Source organism: Metopolophium dirhodum, chromosome 1, assembly GCF_019925205.1.
Source record: "Metopolophium dirhodum isolate CAU chromosome 1, ASM1992520v1, whole genome shotgun sequence".
Taxonomy (NCBI): domain Eukaryota; kingdom Metazoa; phylum Arthropoda; class Insecta; order Hemiptera; family Aphididae; genus Metopolophium; species Metopolophium dirhodum.
Window position 1 is genome coordinate 74064245 of NC_083560.1, and position 25734 is coordinate 74089978.

Here is a 25734-nt window from a genome sequence, read left to right on the forward strand (position 1 = left end):
GGGACATCTTATTTAAAAATTGGTGTATTATGAAAATGTTTTATAATTTTAAACTTTAAAATGTATTAAAATAAAAATATTGGACCGGTGGTGGTATATTGGACTTGTAGCTGGTATTGAAATGTGTCCTATAAAATAAGAAAAATGATATAAATATTTTCATAGAACTAATAAGTATAAATAATTTCAGACAATAAAAACAATGTTCATACTAGTACTTTTCATCCTTCATTTGTCTGCATCTTTCATAAATTTGTCAGTTACCAATTCACATGCCGTGTCTTGTGAATTGGTAACTGTCCTTAATTAAGCAGTTGATCTAATTGTTGAAAAAATTAGCATTAATTTTGATATAAAAATAGCAGGTCTTCCATCTACAAATAAAATTTACATTTATTTACCATTCTAACATACATCAATAAGTAGCATTTTTGTTAGTAAATTACCATAATTTGAAGATATGATGTGATATATTTTGTTTTAAACTATATTCTTGTGTTACATAATAATTATCTTCTTCAAATGTAAGGATTTGAATAGTGAATATAAGGTAGTGGAACCTTATAGACCTAATACTATTATAAGTACTATAATTAGTTTGAGGTCTATGAGTTGAATGCTCATATCAGTGCAAATTACAGTTTTTAATTAGTTCAAAATAGATAGGTATCTATTAAAAGGATCTTTTAAAAGTGTGCATATTACTGTATAGTATGTAGTAGGTGATCATTACATAAATACATTTTTATCACTCTGATATAATTATTAATTTTGAATAGTATGCATGCTGAGACATTATTGTACATAATACTTTATGTATTTACATTACCCTTCAAGGGTGTTATTTTATAAAACAAATAAATAAAACTAGTGTGTAACTGTAATGTAGAAGAAATAGAAGAGCTTTCCTATATGCACGTTTATGTCACCAATGCGGTGTCACGCCCGTGAACGGTAAATAATGTAGTAATGCATTTGTATGTATATTTTGTCAATAGTTCTGATGAACATAATATTTAACTTAATAATTCAATAAGGCTTCTGAAAACTGATTTTAATTCAATAATGTTTACTTGAGTGTTGAGGTTGATCAGGCCACATTTTAAGATTTTTTATTTCAATTTCGAATAATCAACATTTAAAATGTATGACATTTTAAATATTCAAGCCAAATGTATAGAATTTTTGAAACTTAATTTGAAAGAGTGACCTTATTGATATCAAGTAGACATAATAGCAAATTCATATCAGTTTTAAAAAATATATTAGTATAATCGCATTACTAGGTCCATCAGTATAATTGACAAAAAATTGGTACATTTCGGTTGAATTAACTGAACGTTTGAAATCCCCTTAAATATACTTTTATTTACAAAAAGCCGAATCACATTAGATAGGTACCTTGTTTGTTTTTTAATCTTTGGCATCGTCATAGTCGTTGATCTTTATTTGAATTTTGTCGATACATTTGGATACAAAACTAGCCAATAGCCATACTGCATGGCGGCTACCGGCTTTTGTGTCTGGAAAAAGTAAAAACTAATTATTATAAAAATATGTTAGTTTATTACATAACATCAATATAATTAATAGATAACGACAAGTATTATTTAAAAGCGTCAAACGTCAATCTTAATCAACAAAATAATAATATGTTTATGGCCATACATACAGACGTACAGTTATAAAATACAGTTATAGTTATTGATCAGTGATCACAATATTTAGAGTTGGGTGTGTGGTACTGATAACAATAGCGGTAAACGAAAACGACAAGAAGTGTCATTTGAACGTGCCTACCGCCTAGTCAACAAGATCGCAAAAGAAAATTTGATGTTCATGATCAATTAAAAATTTGATTCATTTCACAAGACGAAAAAATATGATTCTTCGTGGTATTTTAGAACCGTGGTGATTACGACGGCGGAGGTACCATTGAACTATTTAATAATTATTTTATTATATAGTTCAATGGGAGGGACAATGTGATAATACGCAACTATACAAGATGTACCCTCATCGTCACCACCCTTGGATAGTGAACATGAATGTAGCGGAAGGAGTGTCGGAAGGGCCAAGCTGCGTGTGTCGAAGTGGTGCCGTGTTGGTGACCGGTCGATATGAAGATTAGGGCTATGCCGACAACATTTGTTATCATTGACTTGAGTATATTGTTATAATGAGAGATTTTCTTTTCGTTATCGGTAACTTATCGCTAAAGTAGCTGTTAAATCTTAATAATTCTTTTAAGCCTTTTGGTTTTGGCGTTTTACGGTTTGCACGTTTTTGTAGCGAACTTTTTCCGCTTAACTTTTATATTTATTGTTCAACTGTTCAAGTAATATTTCTACATTTTCGTCAACGGATCTTTTCTGTGACTGTTAGGTAAGTAACTTATACGTTTTCCCAAAAAGCAGTTAGCTTTTAAAATTAGAATATTGAATGTCTTATTCATACATCATACATTTATCCCTCATGATTATACAGGAGAATCCTCGACTTTAAGAGGATGTTACACCTGCATGTATTGTCTCCGTCTTTGAACATACAACATAGGTACCAAATTTGCATTCAGGAGAATTAAATTAGTGTTGGTAAATTTTTATTATAGTGCATAGTCCTAAAAATGAGACCGGGTTTATTGTAATCATGCCATTGGTACTTAACACTGTTCTTACGTGGTCATATTAAAAATGAGTACTGACTGCTGGCTGATAGGGGTTTAATATATTATTACATTAACAATAGTCTCTTATATACTTTAAATTCCTTAAGGTATTCAGCAGTGAAATAATTTTGTTTTATGGTTTAATTTTCAGTGTTGAAAAATTTCCGCTTAGCACATGACAGGCAAGGTCTCGTTTTTCGTGTCCGCAACTAATATAAAATTTAAAGGTACGAATATTATTTAGAGCATCTTGAAAGCTTATATTATTAATATTGTAATTTTTAAGTGAATTATAACTTTGTAAACCAATACAATTCCTCATTTTAAAATTAAAACCTAAATCTCTGGGATTACTCTTATATATGCGACGAGTACTATATAATATAGGTACATAAATAATTGTTCGTTAGTTAGTAATCTGTACTATCTGATGCCACAAAAGCTATTGAAGCCATATTCACATATTAAGTTTGATTGGAGCTCCCATTAGTTTTAGTTTAGGATAAGGCTGCCCCCTCTCAAAAAAAAAAAAAATTACGGACAATACAACAGTTGCTTTGTCATTTAGTACCTATATTATAATTTATAATCTAAATAATATGTATTATTAACTTAAAATTTAATTTGCTATACCTATGCCTTTGTCTATAAGACAAATTATTGATTAAATATAATATATTATATTATTAGTATAGGTATTTAGGAGTATTTAAGGATACACAAGTCACAATAGAGGATTTGTATTTTACAATCTTTGGTGCACATTGTGTACAATATTATTAAAATATATTTTTATTTCTATTTCGTAAGTATTAAATAAACCAAAAGTAATATGAATATTGAAAAGTTTCTGGGCCGACATTTTTACTTGTAATTAAAGTTTGTCAAAATGAAAATATACACTTAATAGTATAATGTGAGAAGCAAATGCTGTATAAAATAATAAAGTATTTTTTTTATTATTATTTTATCTGCCTATTTTAAATGCCGAGAGTAGAGATGAATGTATTGTATTTATTATATCCCTTGTACATTGATACAATTGTTAAAATTTGTGATTTTTGGACTCCTTAGTATTCCAACTTGGAGCAGTTTAACAAATCTATAATTTATTTAGATAGCCAGTATTTTATTAAATGTACCTATTTATTTATATAGATGAAACAATTGTAAAAAGAAATATCAGTAACAAACTCAAAAAAACTACAAGCAATAACAAATTCTATCAATCATATGAAATAAATGCAAAAAGGTAAAAATAAAATGAATGATTTTCCAATTCAAAGTTGTTCTACTGAAGCTGGTGGACAATATGATAAACTAATTTCAGGTTAGTAGGTAATACATTTATGTTAATATATTTATGTATTCATTTTTTTATTTTTACTTTTACAGAAAGTTCTCCAAAAAAGTATAATGTAGTAAATAAATCTGATGATGATGCACCATTAATAAAGAAAACATTTGAACTCTCTGAAAGTATTACTTACAATGTTAAACGAAGCAAAAGACCTAGAGTAAGTTCTATATACTTAATACTTTCAATGCCACTAAAGCGTTGATGCACTTAAGTGTCAATAAATTTAATTTCAAAAGGCCTGTATTGTGTTACTATGGACTGTTAAAAGTATTTTTATTGATAAAATTCTTGAACTACCAAGAACCACTTATGATTTTTGAGGGATTGACATAGGTATGACTGTTAAATTTATTATTATTTACCTAATTATTTTTTGACAATATTTAGATAAAAAATATGTTATACCCTCCAAAATATTATTCACTATAATTTTTGTAATTAGAAATTTTACTCAAAAACAAAAAAAAATAATTATTTTATATATTTTATATATATTGTTTTTTCTATATTGTGTACGAGTCAGAAAAAAGAAAACATACAGTGCAATGACATTCATTTATCCATTATTCAATTTATATACGACCAAAAATAATTTTGTATAATAGTTAGGTAGAGCATTTATCTAATGCTCTAAAAAAATGTGCCTGTATTGTAGCTAAAATTAGCTTTTGTGTCTTAACCCTCTTAACAATTATTTTTATATTTTACAATAGTACCTAAGTTATTATATTTCTTTTTAGGGATTAACCAATTTAGGAAATACATGCTTTTACAATTCAGTTTTGCAATGTCTAGCACAAACTCCATTTATAAGAAAGTTGTTATTTGACATAAGTGAATATGGTAAACCAATGACCATACAATTAGATAATGAAGATATTGTAAGTATTATTTTATAAACAAGGTGTCCATGGTCTATATCCGTATTTCTCAACCTGTTGTACGCGTACCATTAGTGATACTCGGAAAGCTCATAGGCGGTACCCGAAGAAAATCTCCCTCTATATAAAAAAAAAATTGATTATTATTTACGTTAAATATTATTTGGTTTATTAGATATTAATAATAGTTTTACATATTTAATTTTCTTTTTGTGCATTAAATGCTTATATTATTATAACTTTGTAGTTACTAATGAAATAAAATTCCATTCATGTAAAATAACATATACATTTTTGGTACGCAAAAAAAAGGTTATTTGGTCAAGTGGTACATGAAAATGTTCAAACTGTGTAGGTGGTACGCGGATATAAAAAGGTCGAGAATCGCTGGTCTATATTATATCAATTCATCTTGTTCTAACTTAAAAAATCATAATTTATTGAAATATTTATTCATTTGTAATTTATTATTGTGTTATTGAAGCCAGTTAGTGGCCAGATTTGTCGAAAAAAGTTAGTTTAAAATTAAATAATACTCAATGCAACAGAAATATATAAAATTGTAATTAATTTTATAAATGAATATGGATTTACAAATTGGCTTAGTATCACATAATTATAGTAAAAATTTGTGTGTGCATAAACATTACTTTATTAAACTTTAGTTGACACAAAACTAAAAATTGTTAACTACACATTTTTAAATTATAATTTACTACAAAATATTTCCTGTGAGTATCTTTTTGTAAATCTAAATACTACATTTGCAATTTTTACAAATATATTTTTTTCAGTAGACTCTTTTATCTTTTTACAAAAATGGTGTGACTATTACTTATATGTCAAAATGGGCCGTTGGAAAAAGAACAGATTGTGTAGTGAATAGGGAGAATGTAGGGAATATATGTGAATGTAGGGGGTATAGAATAGAAAATGATTTCATTAAAGGTAGGTAGTTAAGGAGTGGCGAATTGTAGAAAAAATAAAGGAGAATAGTTTAAGGTGGTTCGGTCATTTTATGAAGAGAATTGGATCTGAGGCAGTGAGAGTGACTATGGAAATTAGTATAGAAGGGGAAAAAAGAGATGAATAGATAGAATAGATAATGATACGGAAATAGCTGGTGTAAGTAAAAAAGTGGTAGGACAAAGCTCTCTAAAGGTGTAAAACAAGGGGGCTGACCCCATATTTTCAGTGCGAATAGGTAGAAAAAAAAGTAAGATAGAAAATTGAATTTCAAAAAGTTCATTTTTTAATGTTTGAGGTGCTTGAATAGTTTGAAATCTCACATTTAGTTTTTTATTCAACCAATGTTATTTAATCAAAAATGTTGACTGATAATGGAAAAAAACTAATTAGATGTAATAGTTTACATTTTGGTTTTTTAATAGACTGTGCATCAAGAAAAATGGAGTTCATTAACTGAAAACCTGTACACCACTCTACAAGAAATAACGAACGAACAAGATTCAACATTTACACCAAGTGCACTTCTCGAATCATTAAGAAAAAAATGCAAAATGTTTATTGGCTACAGTCAACATGATTCTCACGAAGTTTTACGCCATCTTTTAGACTCTGTTCGTGATGATGACTTGGAGGTCATAAACAATAAAATTATAAATACATAAAGTTAGATCAAATTTTCTCAAAGGCTAAAAAAAAAAATATCTTGCTTCAATGCAAATCTAAAATTATAAGTTTTATTATTACTTAACATTTGGCATAAAAATGGATTTTTCTTATATAACAAAATATTGCTTATATTTTGTTACTAGTTTATTTTATATATTTTTTTCTTATCAAGTTAACGTTTCAATTTTTTTTTGCTTATATTCTTATAATTTTTTTATTCTTTTCTTGCTCATAAACCTTTTATTCCACATTGACTAGCTTACTTAGTTACTTACAATTTATTATATATAACTGTTCCTCAGCTTTTGATATCACAATATATTTTTTATCTTTGTTTATTTTGTAAAATAAAATGGGTAATGACATGTCTGAAGTAGATACATTATCAAATATTGACTTATAAAGATTACATATCACAATGATATTTTATTTACAATTAATTTTAAACAAAACATGAAAAAAATTCCAGATAATTCATAGAAAAATCTGTTATCTCTGTAGGTATCTTCTAAAAGCGCACAACAAATTCATATCTGTTTTCAAAATAAAATTTGATCATTTACAAACCCATAATTTTATTTTACTTATAATTCGAATCAATTTAACATTTATTTAAACTAATAATAATTTTCTTTTAGCGTTATAAAAGGACAATTAAACATCATTATAGTTTATCAATGAAAGTTGAACCGAGTGAAGTGGATGAAAACAAAACTGCAATAATTAAAGAACTTGGCAAAAAATTGCTAGATAATATTGTCTTACGTCCTGATCATGTATTCAAAGGAGAACTTTTGAGTATCATTCAATGTCAAATTTGTGGTTATAAATCAGAGGTAACAGAAAGTTTCCTGGATTTAAGTTTACCAATTACAGTTGATAAGGCAAGCATATTTTTATCTATCCTTAATAACAATTTTACTGTGAATAATAATATTAATTTTTATCAATAGACCCATCCATTATCGTTCCCAACTAAAGAAGATAATGATGTTTTTAGTCAATCTAAGCATCAAACAAAAAAAGAATGTAAATTAGCATTAAAACAAGGAAAGCAAAAGAAACATGAGCACAAACAATTTAATGATAAAATGCAAGATACATTAGGTAATATTATTTTAGTCTTGATAATTTCAACTGAAATTGAATGGTGAATAATACATTATTTTGTATTGTAAAACTATAATGTTTTTTCTTCTAATTACGTTTTTAATTTTTAATTTAAGCTGTGAATAATGATGCGAACATAGAAGACAATATCAAAATTGAAACAAATGAAGTAGAAATGTCTGTTTGGAAGAATGAAAACAAAGAAAATTCAGAATCTGGATATGGTTCAGAAAAGCAACCATCTTATAATACAAGTCCTTCTCTAAGTATAACAGAATTTGCAACATTTATGAATAACATTCCACTAGCTGATCTTGACAGACAAATGGATGCTGATCAAATTTTTTATTCGGAAATACCCATGGATTTATATTCTGTACTACCTGCTAGTCTTTCTAATAGCCCTAGTTCATCTCAAGGGTCGTTACTTGATTCGGTGCGTGGCAATGTCAGTCCAGACTACATGGATGCGGGGACAGAGAGTGCAAATGAAAATCTGGTATTGATAAATCATTCTTAAATGCTTATTCATAATAAAGATATTAAAGTATACATTTCAAGTGAACTTCTGAAATATATTTTCAACATTAAAATTAATTTTGATCTAAATGTGTATTTTATATATTAATAGTTTAACAGTCCTACACAAAATGTTAGTAATAACAGCAGTTATGGACTATTTGAAGATACAAAAAGTGATGAAGATGTAGAGAATGAAGAAGAAGTTGAATTTTCTCAACAATGTCTAAAAGCAACATTGCAATCTCAACCAAAATGTAAAGATAACAAGTGCTCAGTGTTGACTTGTCTTAATCAATTTACTGCCTCTGAAATAATGAGCGATGATAATAAAATTTCATGTAAAAGGTGCACTGAACAACCCAAAAAAAGTAAGATTTTAATATAAATCCTATTGCAATTTTTATTAAATCGTGAATATTTTTATTTAATTTTTCATAGAAGCAAACGTAGAGAAAACAATTTATTTCCAAAGTACCATACAAATGTTAATTAGTTCTCCTCCAGCTATTTTAATTTTGCATCTAAAACGGTTTCAAATGTGTGATTCAATTACACGTAAAATTACAACAAATGTATCATTTCAATGGATTTTGGATATTGCTCCTTACTGCTCTGTTAAATGTCAAGTGAGTAATGAATAGAATAGTGATACATATATATTTTTAAATATAGCACAAACATTAATATTTAAATTTATTATTTATTCAATTAGGACAAGTTAAGCCCGGGTCAAAACCGAATATTGTACTCTCTTTATGGTGTAGTGGAACATAATGGATTTTTGCATAGTGGTCATTATCTTTCATACGTAAAAGTATAGTTAATTTTAATTAACAGTTTAAATTAATTTATTAATTTATTAATGACAAACATTTATTGTATAAATATATATTATATTGTTTAGGTCAGAGATTCAGTTAAAGATGATAGCTACCGATATTCATTTTTAGAAGGCAGTAAAACCAAACCACCTAAAGTTATTGATGGCAATGATGATCCTTCACATTTAGCTCCGAGTGGTACCTGGTATTGTGTCAGTGATAGTATGGTTAGACAAGTAACACCAACAGTTGTTCAAAGTTGTCAAGCCTACTTATTGTTTTATGAACGAATTTTATAATACTATATTTATGTCTATTGTATAATATATTATTATTGTATTATTCAAAATGAAACATTTAAGCAATCAAAGTGGAATGATTATTTTTCAACAATATATTTATGTATATTGATAGATAAATTGTATTTATTATATAAATAATTGAAACTTATTGTTGTAAATAATTATTTTATAATGACATTTTAAAACATTTAGGTAATTTAATTTTTCAAATATATTTAATAATTAAACACTGGATTTCTTTCATTCTTTTTGATTTTCATTCAGTGTCAGTGTGATTTAATATGCTTAAGTATCATATATGTAAAATTGATAAACAAATTGTTTAATAAGAACTAAAAAGAAAAAAAAATGTTATAATCATGTGTAGAAAATCAATATTTGATGTTATACCTATAATTTATATAAATATATTTTTTTTCAAAAATAAAGATGTCTAGTTAATAACAAAAGATTACATGGTGTTTAATTGTTTATTTAGGCACCTTATTACTCAGTGCTTGAATTGTAGGAAACAGATGGAATACCCCATCTTTTTTAAAAATCTTTTTATGTAACCATAAAATTATAGCCTAATATATAGGACGTAGGTAATCAATAAGAAATTTAAATATTTAGTTTTTTTTTCATATTTTGCATCTCCCTTTTATTTTTTTCCAATTAAAGCACTGCTATTACCCAAGTACCTACTACAGCGGGTTTTTTCTATACAATAATAGAAATACTTATTTGAACATATTATATTTCCATGAGATGCATAATCGTCTTCTCATTCGCGTGTGCGTACAACCGGTTATGTGCTTGATGCTTAATCACCAATTAATATCAATTATTGCAAATTCACGTTCTCGACTAGTGCAGTCGAATAACAAACGTCATATTGTGTCGCCCAAACAGAATGACTTACCCAAACTTTCAATAAATAACGTTACAAACACAGGGAAGATTCCAGACAGCTCTAAACTTTCAATTATAACACCTATACAAAAGGAAATAAAAACTACACATGGACTATATTATGATACCTATAATAGTCTTTGATAACTTTCTCTAAAATAATTGAAAGAGTAATTAAAATAAGATTGACTCATTATTATTCAGGACAAATAACCAACTATCTACTTTCCTCAACACAATTTAAGTTTAGTAAAGGGCTTATCACTGAATATGCTATTACGAGTTTAACAGTGTTGGGAATAGATAACTAAAATATTATCTAGATAAAAATACGGTGGCGCATTCGAAAATTCAGATTCATGACGTTATGAAATAAATAAATTGCAAACCTAGACCTTACAACTTACAAATACCACATTATTAGAGTGATGCGAGATTTATTTAAAAAAATATATTACACTTTTATTAGGAAAATGATCAGTACAGGGTTCAGGGCAGGGAGTAGGTACTCCGAAACTAACTTTCGTTCTGTAAGGCGGTTGAAAGCGAATCATTTTTAAGAGGTCGGATTTAGGCAATATTCTACATCCATCATGAGTTATGTGTGACTGTGTGTGTAGTGACTGATCATTAGTGTGCGTGAGTTCTCCGAACGCTTTATGTAATTAAAGATAACCTATACGGCTAAGATTCTTGGAAATCAGTAACTTCAACACACGCAGTCATAAGTCACTATATTTTGCGATAAAAAAATGTCAATATCAAATTCCTAAAAGCGGAAGAAAAATTCATCCAGTACTAAAAGCATCGATTTTAATTTTGATAAAACATATTTAAATTCCTTGTTCTATTTCATAGATTATGTAGGAAATGGATTTTTGATTTTTTTTTTACTGTTTGATTAGCATAGTAGCAAATTAATTTTCTTTTTTTCAAAATTCATATCTACTTATTAATGTTACTAAAAAAAAAGAATCGAAAATCCATTTCCTACATAACCTAGAAAAGATAAAAAGTAATTCAAATATATTTTCAAAATTAAAATCGGGCTTTTAGAATTGGGCGAATTTCTCTTCCGCTTATTGGTTAAATGCACAGCCAATAAGACTATTGAAACGAACCGTTTTTAAAGAGTTGGATTAGGCAATATTCTATATCTTTCGTGAATGCCGTGTAATGGATTAGAAACAAAATAGGAAAAAGGCAGGGGCTTAATAAGTATTATAGAACAACTATAAGATGTTAATTAGTTCATATTAAGTTTGTTTCTATTCCACTACTATATTATTAGTGGATTGGTGTAAAAAGTGTATCACTTACCTCGACTAGCTACAAACGATGTGGATATAATATAATCCTTTTTGTGCGAGTCGATGCACGTTATTATCATACGATGTTTAGTCTATAATACCTATCCCATTTAATATATATGTACTATATTGTGTAAGTTTGGTTACCATCTTAAATGTTACTTATATTGGTATTTAACATATTATATATTGTTTAATTATTTACCTTATTTCTTATTTAGTTTGTTAAAAATATACTATATTAAAATATAATTATTGGATAAAATGGTATCAAGGATATTGGAGAAAATTGTATGCAATACCTATAGTAAGATTTTTTGTAAAGAAATTAATTAATTAAACTTTTAAATAATAAAAGAGTGGAGATTAATGTATGGACGTGTGTTAAAATCATTTTACGTGTACATAGGACATTGTGCTTTGTCTTCATTGAATACATAGCCTCCTGTCCGTATCATACATTCATACTAGGTACTTCAAAACATCGTGCTGCCGTGAAATAATTGATTCGAGAATGAGTCCGTCCGAATAATCCGAGTGATCCGAAGAGTGTTTGTAGAGTTTCCGTAAAGTATATTATGAAAAGAGACGTGTGCATGCTCAGAGAAAAACGAGTATTCCGAGATGAAAACAATTGTTCATTTACTGGGTTTACTCAAATTTAAACCTTTTGTCCTGTGAATAAATATTTGACATTTTGGAAAAAAAAATACTTGTAACCTACTATACAGCGGAGTAACATCCACTTGCCCACTTTTTTTTTGCCCAATTATATTATTACGTACACATTTTGAAAGATGATAATATGCAAATAATGTCAATTTGACTTACCTGCCATCGTATTAATAATGATTAATACCAATATAAATATTACATAAAATAATATACTTAGTAATATCTCAGGCTGACAAACCGACTCCGCTCAGAATCGTTTTCAATGATATAATGATGCAATAAATATGTCATAACTAGAGCCCGGAAGTTTATTTTTTTTGAACCATTAGCTTTATTGTTAAGTGAGCTGAAAATGCATTTCAAGACACTACGAAAAACATATCAAAAGTTTATAGTGCATATTTTTGCATATTTAGTGGTTTTTAAATTTTAGAGCATATTTTATAATTTATGAAGATGCAGTATGAAAATTCGTAAATAAAAAAATAAATACATTTATATTGAGAAAACTTACTAGATATTCTTATATCGTATTTTTCAAATTTCCATTTGACATTAAAGACAACATTTCCCCCCAATTGGTTGATATAATATATAAATATATATTTATAAATTTTAACTACAGCTAGCTTTATTGGCTTTATCTTATTACGTCGATCGACGGGCGCGCCCGTGCCGAATCGATGTCGGCGTTGAACGTGTTTAACTTGCTCAATATAATATTCCATTGCGATAAGTTATCGACTATCGTAATATCGGTAGTTATCCTTATCGAATATGAAAAAAAGTGTTCTTAAAGGCACCAGCTCGCGTTGAATTGTTCAGAAGAGAAGCCCCAGAAACGCCATTGCCTCCTTCTCCTATCATTACGCGTTGGGGAATCTGGTTAAAAGCCGCATTGTACTATTGGGAGAAATTTAAAACAATTAAAAAAGTCGTCAATTTATTAAATGCTGACGATGCGCTAGCCATTGGAAAAGTTAAAAAAATTATATAAGTTTAGAAACTCAGCTAGGGAACTTTATTTTAACTGATGCAATCATAACTGTGGAGAATGTAGAAAATAAATTAACTACAGTAAAATGTTCCAAAGGCATTACAATTTATAAAAAAATTTAACAAGTTATTGAAAAGAATCTGGGCTTTAAAACACTATCCAAAATTTCCAAAATTATGCTGGGAGAAGAAATGACAGTTTACCTAAAGATTTTTCATGAGATGATTTAATATATTACGCACAAATTTCTTCGGTTGACGTGGAGCGGAGCTTTTCGGTGTACAAAAAAATTGTTGGCAGATAACAGGTGGTCGTTTACATTTGAGAATTTATCAAAATCGTTGATTGTAAATTGTAATGTTTAAAAATGAATATTAATCAATGAAATAATGTTTTTAATCACTAGTCAAAGAAATTGAAATAAAAATGTTTTTTTCCTCATATTTATAAATTAAAAAAAATATATTTAAGCATATTTAAGCGCATAAGTGCATACATATTTCGGTAGTTTTTAGTGCATAAACTTCCGGGCCCTAGTCATAACTCACATTATGCTTTATGCACGGCAAATTGGCAAATGACAATTTATTGGCAGCGATTGACGAATAGTAACGCGATAGCATCGTCAGCCGTCAGTCGTGTCGAATTTCGATAAGGGTCTTATCATTGTTATATTGTCAATTGTCAAACAATTTCAGGGATCTTAACTTTTAAGAAAATATAATAAATTATGGAGTGTACTAAAATAATTTATAATACATAATTTGCTATTTATTAATTTGAAAATCGTAAATTATTTATTATCTGAATATTAAACTTATAACATTGTTTATGAATAGTAGGTAGTTAAAAATGTTGTGTTGAATAATGCAGTGATAAAATATGATTAGACATTGAAATGGTACACTCAACACAAAGTACAATTTTTGAGCACACTGATTTTTTAAAACTGTATACAACTAATTAGCTATATCTAAGAAATAATAACTATTATATTTGATGTAAGTACGTAAAATAAATGATGATTAATGAATTTAGTAAAGATTTAAAATTAGAGGGTTCTCTTGTAAATCTTTTCCAAGAATGTGAAAAACATGTCTTGTGACAATCCTTGTGACAATAGTTGAATATAAGTACTTATTAACTTATAACTTTCTTCTTCGTAGAGTAGAAACGTGTTTTGTAATTTCAACTGTCCGTATAAATTTTTTATGACTGCAACATTGATTGGATCGTCAATACCGTAATTATCCTAAAACAATAATTAATTAGTTAAACGTTCAAACAATACATTAGTCAGTAATATAACATTATGCTACCTCCATAATTTTTTTTTGTTCAGAATTGACTTTTTGCAAAGCCATTACAGCCAACCATGAGCATTTTCCATCTTCTATGTCTGTGCCAATTTTTCCCGTGACTTCTGGATTTCCATAACAGTCTAAATAGTCATCCTAAAAGAAATTTTTCATTAATTAGGTAGATATTACAATTTATTTAAATTAAAAGTATATACTTGAACTTGGAAGAATTGACCCATTTCAAGCAATATAGCCTTTGATTGTTTAAAGATTTCTTGATCATTGATGTTTGTCTATAAAATTATTACATAATATATTATAAATCAATAGATGCAATTACAAACATAGGTATCGTGCTTACCATGCGCATGGCGAGAAACACGGGAAGAAAAAACGAATAATACGCAGTCTTATATTTCACAATAGCTGTATAATTGTCCAAAGTAAATTTTTCAAGTTTTGTAGATTTTAAACTTTTCGCAGTCAACATATCGAGACACTGGCCCATCGCAGATTTCATTGTAATCTAAATTAAATATAATTATTGATTCGTGACAGGGCCATATTCAAAGCAATATAAGTAGCCCTGAACCCCAATGACATTTTAATTAGATTTTTACAGCAATTTAAATAGTATAAAAAATGTTATAAATTAAATGTATTTTGTTTTTTTTAATTTGAATCAATAGCAGGTGACAGGGTTAAGAATAATAACAGAAATAATATTTGGTATAATTTAAAATTTTGTCAAGTCAACACATTGAAGAAGTTAAAAACTAATAATTTCATAACAGGGTTCTATGAGGTGAGAACTGTGTTCGTCTGCAAGACACATCGTGTTGTGAATTGGATAGTTACGAGCGTAGTTCGTAGCGACGTGGCATGTAACGGGACTGCAAAGTTTCGTAAGGACTAAGGAGCATAAATGAAACCAACAATCAACTTATTCAAAAATTATAAAACAGCGGACAATTTTCTGCCAGTTAAGGTGCTTAAACCAAAGTAGTGAAGGGTATTTAAGGACAATCATGATGAAGATTTTCTATACCTAGGACATGACCTGTAAAATATAGGAAACGAAGTTGAACATGTTTTAACTCAGAGGCACTGTTTGCAGTGTGTGGATACCATAACACCGAATAATCTTTAACAAATATATATATGGGAGACGGAGTGGCCGAGCAGACTAAGGCGTCGGTTGCGACGCACATCGTCGCCGGTTCGAATCTAGGTCACGGGCGGCACTCCTCTTTGGGCAGTCACGGTGTCCCTGGGCATGGCAGATGCCTACAGGTACCCACTTAAAAATTCTGCCACACACAAAAACGTGTTCCTCCGACCGTTCCCTACCGTCCTAAAAACACTACAGTACCGTCCTACAGGTAATGGCCTCAGTTGTCGGGCTTAAGACTAATAATATATATATATATATATATATATATATATTTAATAAAAATAAGCCGTGAAAATAGTTTTACCCAGGCTTAAATATCCTTTTATAAGAATGGCCCTTATTTGTGTAATTTTAACAACATTCTAAAATTAATACAAAACCATTTTTTTTATCTCATACGTCATAGAACAATTCCACAATGTGTGTATAGTATGGCTTATCCTTAAAGTATTTTTTAAGCAATTGGTAAATGGCCTGTTCCAAGAGAATGCCATCGTTCACTGCCATTAGACCAATATCGTTGTGTCGATACCAACACGGACGTCCTCGTCTAGTAATAGCGTTATCCATTATGTCGTCCAACACTAATTGATAAGCTTGCAACTGAAATAAGAAAGAACATAATTATTGATGTATTTGTTTGGTTCCCATGCACATTGTATTGCACACGTAAAATATTTGATACATTTTATCAACATTTGAAGTTAAAATGCTTATAAAATAAAATCGTGCAAAATATGTATTTTCAATGTTTTTAAACTGATAATGTAAATGTATGAGGAACCTTGATTCATTTTTCAAGCTTTTTGACTCAGCGGAAAATATTTATACAACATTTATAAAAATTAAACTAAAAAAAATTAAAAATATCTATAAATAATCCAATAAGAGTCAAAATATTTTTAACATTATATCATCTATGGAAAATAATAAAATATATTCATTTTGTGAAAATTTAAAGTATTCACAGTTATTTGGTTTTAAATAACAACAAAATAATTTGACCTTCGATAAACTTTTTTTTTGTTAAAGGGAAGAAAACAGGGAATCTTTTAATAAATTTTCAAAGCTTAGGTATAAATAGAAACATTTTTTTTTATGAATTTTTCACTCAAAACAATTTGCCCATTGTTGTAATTTTAGTAAGAGTTTTTATTTTCCTCTAATAAGAACGTATAATATACTTTGTATTAAATTTTCAATTTTTTTATCTACAATAATTAAAAAATGCTAATGTAAATCATAATATTCATATGCCTACAAACAGCTAAAAAAAAGTCAAAATATTTTTAAAATTGTATAATGTTTAAAAAATGGTTATATAAACATTAGGTGAACATTTAATGTGCCTATATATGATTATTTTTTTTAAAATTTGGTTACACCAAAAACCAAAATTGAATTTGTTAAAAACTGGCTTTGCGTAAAATTCTTGGTTTTTCATTAATTTTTTTTTTGTTTTTACTTTTGACGCCTCAATGTAACAACTAAATCACTTTTCTACCATAAAAGATGCTGATGTACAAAATTGAAATATTTTGACAGAATTTATCAAATTTAAAATTGATAAATGATTTTGTAATTGAAAATCTAAAACAAGTTTCCATATCAGGTTATTCTATAACCAAAATAGGTACATAAAAAATTTAAAAACACTGTTTTTTATAGTTATTTTATGTTTAAATTTGGACGCGATTACATATTAAATAACCAAGAATAACGATTTTAATTAATTTTTTGTAATTTTATAATATTAATTTAACTTGCTGGCTACCTTCAATAAGTATAATAGCAATATAAATATAATATAAAATATCCTAGACTGACAAACCGTCTCCGCTCAGAATCGTTTTTCGTATACGATATTATATCATTGAGTTCAAAAGTTAATAACTGTAGGGACTCGCATTTTTCAGCATAACATAGCAATATAGCATGTCCATGAAAACAATTTTGTTACAATAAAACAACTATAGTAATATTATATGAAATAATATTGTAATTTTATTATATTTGTTATATATTTATTAATAAAATACATCATGCTTAGGACGGTGGAAATTGAAATTGTGTTACTGTATATAAATAGTTGCCATTGGGTACTCGGTCAGATCCGGTACAAACATGCATCAAATTGTCGAGCGTATGGCCTCGAAAAGGAACTATATCTTAAAACAAAATGTATGTTTAACTTAAATACTCAAAAACTACTCAATTTAATTTGACGAAAATCTCAGAGACTATTGTTTGAGATGTCAGAAAAGTTTTCAGAGTAAGTAGGTACTTTAAAAAAACGTTAAAAATATAGGTATATCAAGTGCTAAATCTAATATTAAATCATATAAAGCATAATGTATATACTATATACGCTAATTTATATATATATAGGTTATCTCGGTTAGAGTGTACCTCAGTTCATGGACAAATCGGCATCAGCACCTAACCACTAGTCGCGGATAAGATTTACTCAAACCTATATAGCGTATATACTATATAGGATTTTCACAAAATAAAACTGCCTATGGGTGAAGCTGGGATATTCAAGTAGTTATATAATATTAAATTTTTTTTAAAAAAAAAACAGAAAAATATATAAAACGTAAAAAATAGAGTTCATCTCTCCTCCGGAACAAACCCTTAAAACGGAACTGAGTATCAATAATAAATATTAATTGTAAATAATAAATATCATTAATTATCAATCAACTAGATTGATTTAAAAGAGATAAAATTAAAAATAGTTGTCTCCAGTTATATATACAACTCAAAACGACTTACGATTTCAACACACCACCCTAATATGTAAGACAGTCTAAGATTTTCATCGGTCAGATCAGACGGCGAGGCCAGCATCTTGAATGACGTTACCAACGTCAATCCTCGTTTATTTTTACCGCCGGGCACGTTGTATTGCAACAGCTACAATAAAACAGAACATATTATATGTATATAAATATAGCTGCAGCCTGCAAAACAAAACCATCGGCACATACGTTTTCTAGCCACTCGGTGGCGTCGGGCACGTTCAACTTAAGGCTGGTGTCTGTCAGATCCCTGACTAATTCTGGGAACACTGCCATGAAATTCCCAAACTCGTCCTGGCTGACCGATACACCAGTTACAACCGAAGTCACCGGTGGTGAGCAATCCACGCTCATAGACCTGAAAAACGGACGAATCGTTTATAAAATATTATAGGTGCCTATTATATGTGTTATAACTTATAATATGAATAATTTTATTTAATTATTTAATTATGATATGGTTATACACTTATACAGAGTGTATCTTAAGCCATTGTACGCGAGGGGTTTTAACGATTATGGATCGATGACATAGAGTTTCGTTTAAACAAAAAAAAACGTGTTTCTTTATTTTTAACAAGCAATAACATTTAAAAAATGTTTAACACGCAGGTGTACTATTATAATAGCAAGATCAATTTTATTTTTTCAAATGGTAACTACTATATTTTTAATGTTCCATGAAATAAAACAAAACTATAAAAATTTTTATATTTATACATAACAACTAAACAAATAAATATTAATACAATTTTGCATAGGTACATTTGTACATATATGCAGGAGACGGGCGACAGTGCCAGCGTCGCGCGTCGTCGCAATGTTTATTATTATTAATTACTTTATCAAGACATCTGATTTCCAGAATTAATTCCAGTATTCTAAGAACAGACTAGTTTGGAGGCCGCGCTATAGATATTAAAGAATGGATAAGCCATTTATGCTTATCACACGGAAACGAACATGAAAATATTTAGAGGTTATAAAGGTCTTAACACAAACATGGATATGAGATATCTTAATCTATAAACACAAATAGATAACAGAATTATTAGGACATAATAATTTTATTTATTTCACTTTATTTGTCAATATTATAATATTAGATTCCCACTTTTGCCTCTTTTCCAAATTCTTAGAAAATCCAACCATCATAATTATTAATTAATTAACGTTTAATAGCCGACACTACTAATGTAAAATAACCCGTAAGGGACTAAGATCTATGATCCTACCTATGAAATGGTAAATCTTTATTATCTTTAGACGAAACATTACAAACTCTGCAAAAATGAACCATAATACAAATATAAAAAAATCAATTAGGAGTAAATAAGTCAAATGATGAAATAAATAATAATAATATAGGTAACAACCAACAGGTACAATTACTACAATTAGTACAGTTATATATTTATATTATTATAGAATAATTACAATATACATTTATAATAATATTTAATATTATATACTTATGTTTTTATTATAGTTTATAATTTCCAATATCTATTATCTAAGCGTTCAGCAATGATAATAATCACAAAATATAATTAATGATAAGACCTCTCCCAGAATGATAAACTAGCGAACCAAAATTGATGATTTGACTATTAACATTTTCAGGAAAAAAGCTTTACCAGAATTCATTAAAAAATATAGTAGTTACCCCCCCCCCCCTCCCCTGTACAATGACATAAGATACACCCTGTATAATGCATATATTACTACACTAGGCGGCTACCAGACTTACCGAAAGTGATTCTCTCGACCTCCTGTAACCGCGTTGCAAAGCAAAAACGTGGTCCGCCGGCTCAGGGCTCTCGTGAACGTAGTCAGTGTCTTGTACATATCTTATAGTCTTATACCAAGGTAGATAGTACCTAAGTGGAATGTTATTCGACTATCGATTGAAGCAATTGCGACGATTTATGTCGATCGTCGAATTTCGATGTGGCACAGCGCGAAGAGTCTTATTGTATCTTGCAGTACGGTACGGGACAAGAGACAAGGGACAGCCAACGTACGACTTCCTCGGTCGACCGGTTCAAATTAAATCTGAAAAGGAATGTAGACGCTAGGCCTAGGCGACGGGGACGAAACTGGTCGCGCTGTGACAGTGTGGAGCAGGTAAAATCACGTGACTCCGGTTTCGAATTTCAGAGGGGATTGGTGAGTGGATGTGCGGGCGGGCGGCAACGGGACGACAATCAAAAGGCGCTCATTTTCACTGGTTGTTACGACTCGTATATATTGACGTGAATACATTCCCTGGAATATTCTTAAAACCAGAAACTTATCAGGAAAATTGTAATTATTATTCATATTTCTTATATTATGGTTCAATATTATTTTATTTTATTTATAGTCATAAACTGTTTGAATGATAAATATTTTATGCACAGAAGTATAGGAGAATAATAAGAAGACATTTTAGTGATTCTAAATTATATGACCCAAGTCTAATACTTTAGTTATACCTACTCTTAAATTTCAGTATTTACTCGTCAGTGTAATTGAATCAGATTTTAAACTGATGTGAAATAAAATATCATTTCTCCATAGTTGTATTTATATAAATTAACTTTTTTAAGGGATATTCACTAGATGTTGAGAAATAGGGAAAATTAAATATCCAAAATAGGACTAAAGTGTTGTAAGATTTTTTTACTATCGATAAGGTCAAACTTATATAATATACTAGGTATACAAATATATATTATATTTATTATTCAAATATAATCAAATCCAACAATTAAATTACCTACCTATTAATTTGATTGATTAAAAATCAAGAAAGTAAACAATTTTTTGTCCATCTATGTTATGGACGTTGTATTTTTTTCCCGATAGTTATAATTTATAGTATGACACTAAATTTAATATAAAAAAAAAAAAACAGAATAAGATCATGACTGTTCGCGCATTCTTAAACAACTTCCTCCATCCTTGCGAACGCTTCCACTTTCGCATACGGAACGCTCACGTGACAACAGAGTCGTCTACGTGTTTATAAAACAATACAGTTTATGCGGTAATATTTGCAACAGCGCTGTATAATCGTTAACAGATGTTTCGGTGAACCAATCAAAAACCGGCTGCGCGAAGCGGACGCAAAACGGTCCGCCGTCCAGTCATGATCTTATTCCGCAGCGGGTATAATAATATAATACTTATATTTATTATTTCCGTAATACATCGTAACCCTAATCAAAACGAGAAAATAAGAGTAATTATTAATGTCTGTTCATAAAAATTATATTATTATTGTTGTCGTTTGTTGCATACACGGTGTGTCAATGTACACAGAATATGGAGAGAAACAGGTATCTTAGGTACGGATTTGATTATAAGAATTAATATAGGCAAGAAATACCAATACGTAAGACATGGTGTGTGCAGGAAGGTCAATTACCTACCCGGATGTGGACTTTCTAAAAGGAAGATGCCACGACGAACCCCTGCTACTATGCCCACGTGTTAAACGTTGAAATTAATTACGAATTGGTATATATAAATAGCCTACTTGGCCACTTACTATGATGTGATATACATATTATATATTATTATGTTTTTAAGCGTCCTGGTATTATTCAAGGTTGTTTAATGGTTTTATTTTATTATTATAAACTTTAGATTATTCGATTTAACAGACGAAAACTGAAAAACTGAAATATATAATATTGTGTATAATATACATAATATATGCATATAAACTATTATATTATGTATGTTGAATAAGAATTATAATATGAATCGGCAAAAGATAAGATAGACAACACAATTGGCTATTGTACCTGACAATAAGTAATATTTCACTAAAATTTAACCCCATATTATAATATTATATCTAAATATGAAAAGTAAATAATTGTCTGCTATACAATATAAATAGATATTATGCTTATTTGTTACAAGATAAACATGACGTAGGTACATATTATATAGGTACAAATGCACAATAATATAATTCAGTACCAACAGTGTGGTGCGTATTTGGTCGCCTTTCTAATCTTTATATTATTATACAAATCATCTTACGACCCTGTTATAAAAATACATTATCGCCTAATTTGCATTTACAATAACAATGATATTGTGATGGAAATAATATGCTATATTAATATATTAGGTGTCATAACTATTTTAAAGTTTTACAATAAGAATAATAGGTATACTTATAATAAATAAACATAAACATTCATATTATCATATTATTATGAATTATTATATTTTCAACTGCATAAAGTTATAAATAAAATGTTAATTTCAACAAGTGTAGGTTAACTAACTATTTATCGTAGGGCGTAGGTATACTATCGTTTACACACACATACTAATTCAAAGTTGCAATAACCGTTAATGGCAAGTTGGTATTAAAAATAATATATTATGATTTATATTAAAATGTATAATAGTGAATCTACTATAATAATTTATAATAAACTAAATTCTTTGTTTTCAAAAAAAATTAATTCAATCTACTGTATTATGCTAGTGCCTACGTATAATAGGTACCTATATACTAGTATACTATAACTTTAATAGCAATATAAATACATAATACCTAATACTATCATAATATCAAGTGTCTAAATAATATATCATAATATAATATAATAGAGTGAAAGATTTTCTCCGTTAAAAATTATTTTTCATATATTATGTAGTGATTTATCATAGAATTCTAATTTAACACATCCATTTATTAATACAGTGACATACTCAATGAACAAGACAATGACATATTTGTGAGGGACAGTGGGGGCGAATGCCCCCCCATGACTTAAAGAATAATTAGTTTTTATACAGTTGTAATAGGATACCTACTATGATGTTAAGGCAAACACACATTTTTTTTATATTGCACATGTTTTCATATTATAATATGAAAACATATTATGTTATAGCTGACTAGAGTTTCTAATAAATGTGTTTGTTCGTCCTAGGGATGGGCATTAACTTCGTAAATCTTAGTTGTCAGAACAGTAATTTTATCACATAAACAGTCGCATCTGGGCTAGAATTTATCACCAAATTAAAGAAATTATACTATATGTATAAATATTATTTCAATTTATAGTAAGTTGTCTAACCATGAATCTCCTTTAAAATTGAATATTTAGCAATATATTTCTTTTAGAAAAGGGTCATCACTCATCAGATACAAAAGTCGTAAACTTCGTGCCTCGTCGTAAATTCAATAGGGTAGAATATAAGCTTGTGTATAATAATTAATATATTTAGTTCCCCCCCCATAAAACTAAATCAAATATGCCACTCAAGGACGATCTCAAAAAAAAATCATGGGGGATGTAATCTTCAAAGTTGCCGACTAGAATTTGAAATTTAAAATTTTTGTTAACTATTAATTATTAAGTTATTTTTAGTTACATGCTATAAATTTATAATTTCTTTATTATCTTATGTTTGAATTTTTAGTTTGAATTGAATTTTAAGTTAAAACTTAGAAATACCTAACTTATTATTTTTGATTTATATCAGAATGAAATAACGTCAACAAAAATATGAAATAGGTAATAATTATAATTCATCACTTATTGTTATTGTTGCCAAATCATTATCTATACATTATGAGAATCGTCCTCTTCTATCATAATTTCTTTATTACCTTATGTTTGAATTTTTAGTTTGAATTAAATTTGAAGTTGAAACTTAGAAATACCTAACTTATTATTTTTAATTATATCAGAATGAAATAACGTCAACAAAAATATGAAATAGGTAATAATTATAATTCATCACTTATTGTTATTGATGCCAAATCATTATCTATACATTATAAGAATCGTCCTCTTTTATCATAACCTATATAAATGTAAATCTTAATCTTAATATTAATCTTAATAATTGTATTTGCATAAAATGTAGGTACCTAATTATTTACCAATGGTTTTAATCTAATTATTGAAAAATGTCATTCAATTTAATAAAAAATATTAGATTCTGAGTGAAATCAATGTGTTTAATATTTTTAAAATCTATATTTTTTATATCTTTATTTAATCTATATAAATATAATCTATATTATACAAGTGATATATCATATAATGTAGATATAAGATATATTAAGCCTTGAAATAAACAGGGTAGGTTTTAAATGAAAAATTACAATTTATAACTCGTGGTTGCAGTGGCGGATCCAGGGCTTAATTTTGGGAGGGGCATGGGGAGGCAAAAGTATAAAAAGTTCCGAAATTGTCTACGAAATTGGCTAAACTGCACAGTGTAAAACAAAGGAAAACTTCGGTGATTGGTGGGGGGCAAATGCCCCATTGCCCTTCCACTGGATCCACCTCTGAAGCCTTGTACCGGAAAATAACTCGCTAAGTAAGCACAATTATTAAAATACCGAAAAAGGTGTAGATACAACAGACTGTTGTCAACTACAGTAAGTTTTACAGAGGTCAAACACACATTATATATGATACAAGATAATCGATAATCTTCGTCTGTTAAGTGCTTCTTCGAAACGCGTTTATCGCGTATTTTGGATATTCCAAAAAAAATGTATAGGTACCCTCACTTGATAACGTATTATAATATAATATTATATTCGCCCGCCTCAATCGTCGCCGTATGCTTGGATCATATACTATGGATGTAGCTACAGCGTATGATTTTGTTGCCTATATAGTGATGAGTCACCGAATTAGGTGATCGATTTGTGCAAGCGCAATGCAACTCCTCGCATTATCCATAGGTACAATAGGTATCTGTGGATAAAAATGCGAGAAGTCGCGTTGCGCATGCGTATATCGACCACCTAATTCGGCGACTCGTCGCTATATCGGCAACGTTTTTTGTTTTGATTTAATACGCTGTGGCTCCATCCGTAGTATTTGATCTAAGGCCGCATGGCCACATTGCTTAAAACGATGACGGATGACAGAAATAGACGGTTTATCGATTTTCTACTGTTTGATATAATATTATTAGGTATATCGTTATCAGTATATGCGTGTTATGTTATGATCCGTTCATTAGGTTTTTATCTTGAGCTGACTGCCGATTTTCGCAGTCCGCTATACTTTTCGAATCCGCTAGCCATTACGAAAATATTAAGTTACAACAATATTAACATTTAAACAATTTATGTAATTTTTCTTTCCATGTCTTGAAAAAATTGGTTTAATTCAGATGAAAATAAATTCTATTTTGCCGACTGAAAATCAAATATTGCCGAGTGGTGTGATGGGGGGGATGTGTAACACCCCCCCATGAACCCCCTACGGTTCGTCCCTGATGCCACTGGAATAAGG

At 28.8% G+C, this 25734-nt stretch overlaps 2 protein-coding genes and 1 long non-coding RNA gene across 9 annotated transcripts; 1 reads left to right on the plus strand and 2 right to left on the minus strand.

Moving 5' to 3' along the window:
• Positions 1-1520, minus strand: LOC132934911 (uncharacterized). The gene is made up of 3 exons (XR_009663106.1): positions 1402-1520; positions 213-374; positions 1-128 (listed from the first exon to the last, which is right to left on the minus strand). It is a non-coding gene; the product is annotated as an uncharacterized LOC132934911 (long non-coding RNA).
• Positions 1521-1806: 286 nt separating this feature from the next.
• Positions 1807-9617, plus strand: LOC132934910 (ubiquitin carboxyl-terminal hydrolase 16-like). 6 transcript variants are annotated; one of them, XM_061001327.1, is made up of 14 exons: positions 1807-2385; positions 2488-2594; positions 2820-2895; positions 3827-3998; positions 4064-4185; positions 4769-4909; positions 6301-6510; positions 7183-7428; positions 7498-7651; positions 7771-8153; positions 8286-8544; positions 8615-8802; positions 8889-8990; positions 9081-9617. In XM_061001327.1, exons 4-14 carry the CDS (start codon positions 3911-3913, stop codon positions 9294-9296), a joined length of 2109 nt encoding a protein of 702 aa, XP_060857310.1. In that variant the 5' UTR covers positions 1807-2385; positions 2488-2594; positions 2820-2895; positions 3827-3910; the 3' UTR covers positions 9297-9617. The 6 variants fall into 6 exon arrangements, with proteins under 6 accessions (XP_060857310.1, XP_060857308.1, XP_060857313.1 ...); XM_061001325.1 differs by having other exon boundaries at positions 2488-2590; XM_061001330.1 differs by having other exon boundaries at positions 2488-2590; positions 8889-8967; positions 9081-9236.
• A 4357-nt stretch (positions 9618-13974) lies between these two features.
• LOC132935393 (uncharacterized) lies at positions 13975-20521 on the minus strand. Of its 2 annotated transcripts, XM_061001939.1 has the most exons (9): positions 20205-20521; positions 19690-19737; positions 18644-18812; positions 18429-18569; positions 16050-16253; positions 14838-15002; positions 14692-14769; positions 14495-14629; positions 13975-14427 (listed from the first exon to the last, which is right to left on the minus strand). In XM_061001939.1, exons 1-9 carry the CDS (start codon positions 20300-20302, stop codon positions 14227-14229), a joined length of 1239 nt encoding a protein of 412 aa, XP_060857922.1. In that variant the 5' UTR covers positions 20303-20521; the 3' UTR covers positions 13975-14226. The 2 variants fall into 2 exon arrangements, with proteins under 2 accessions (XP_060857922.1, XP_060857923.1); XM_061001940.1 differs by lacking the exon at positions 19690-19737.
• Between the last annotated feature and the right edge of the window lie 5213 nt (positions 20522-25734).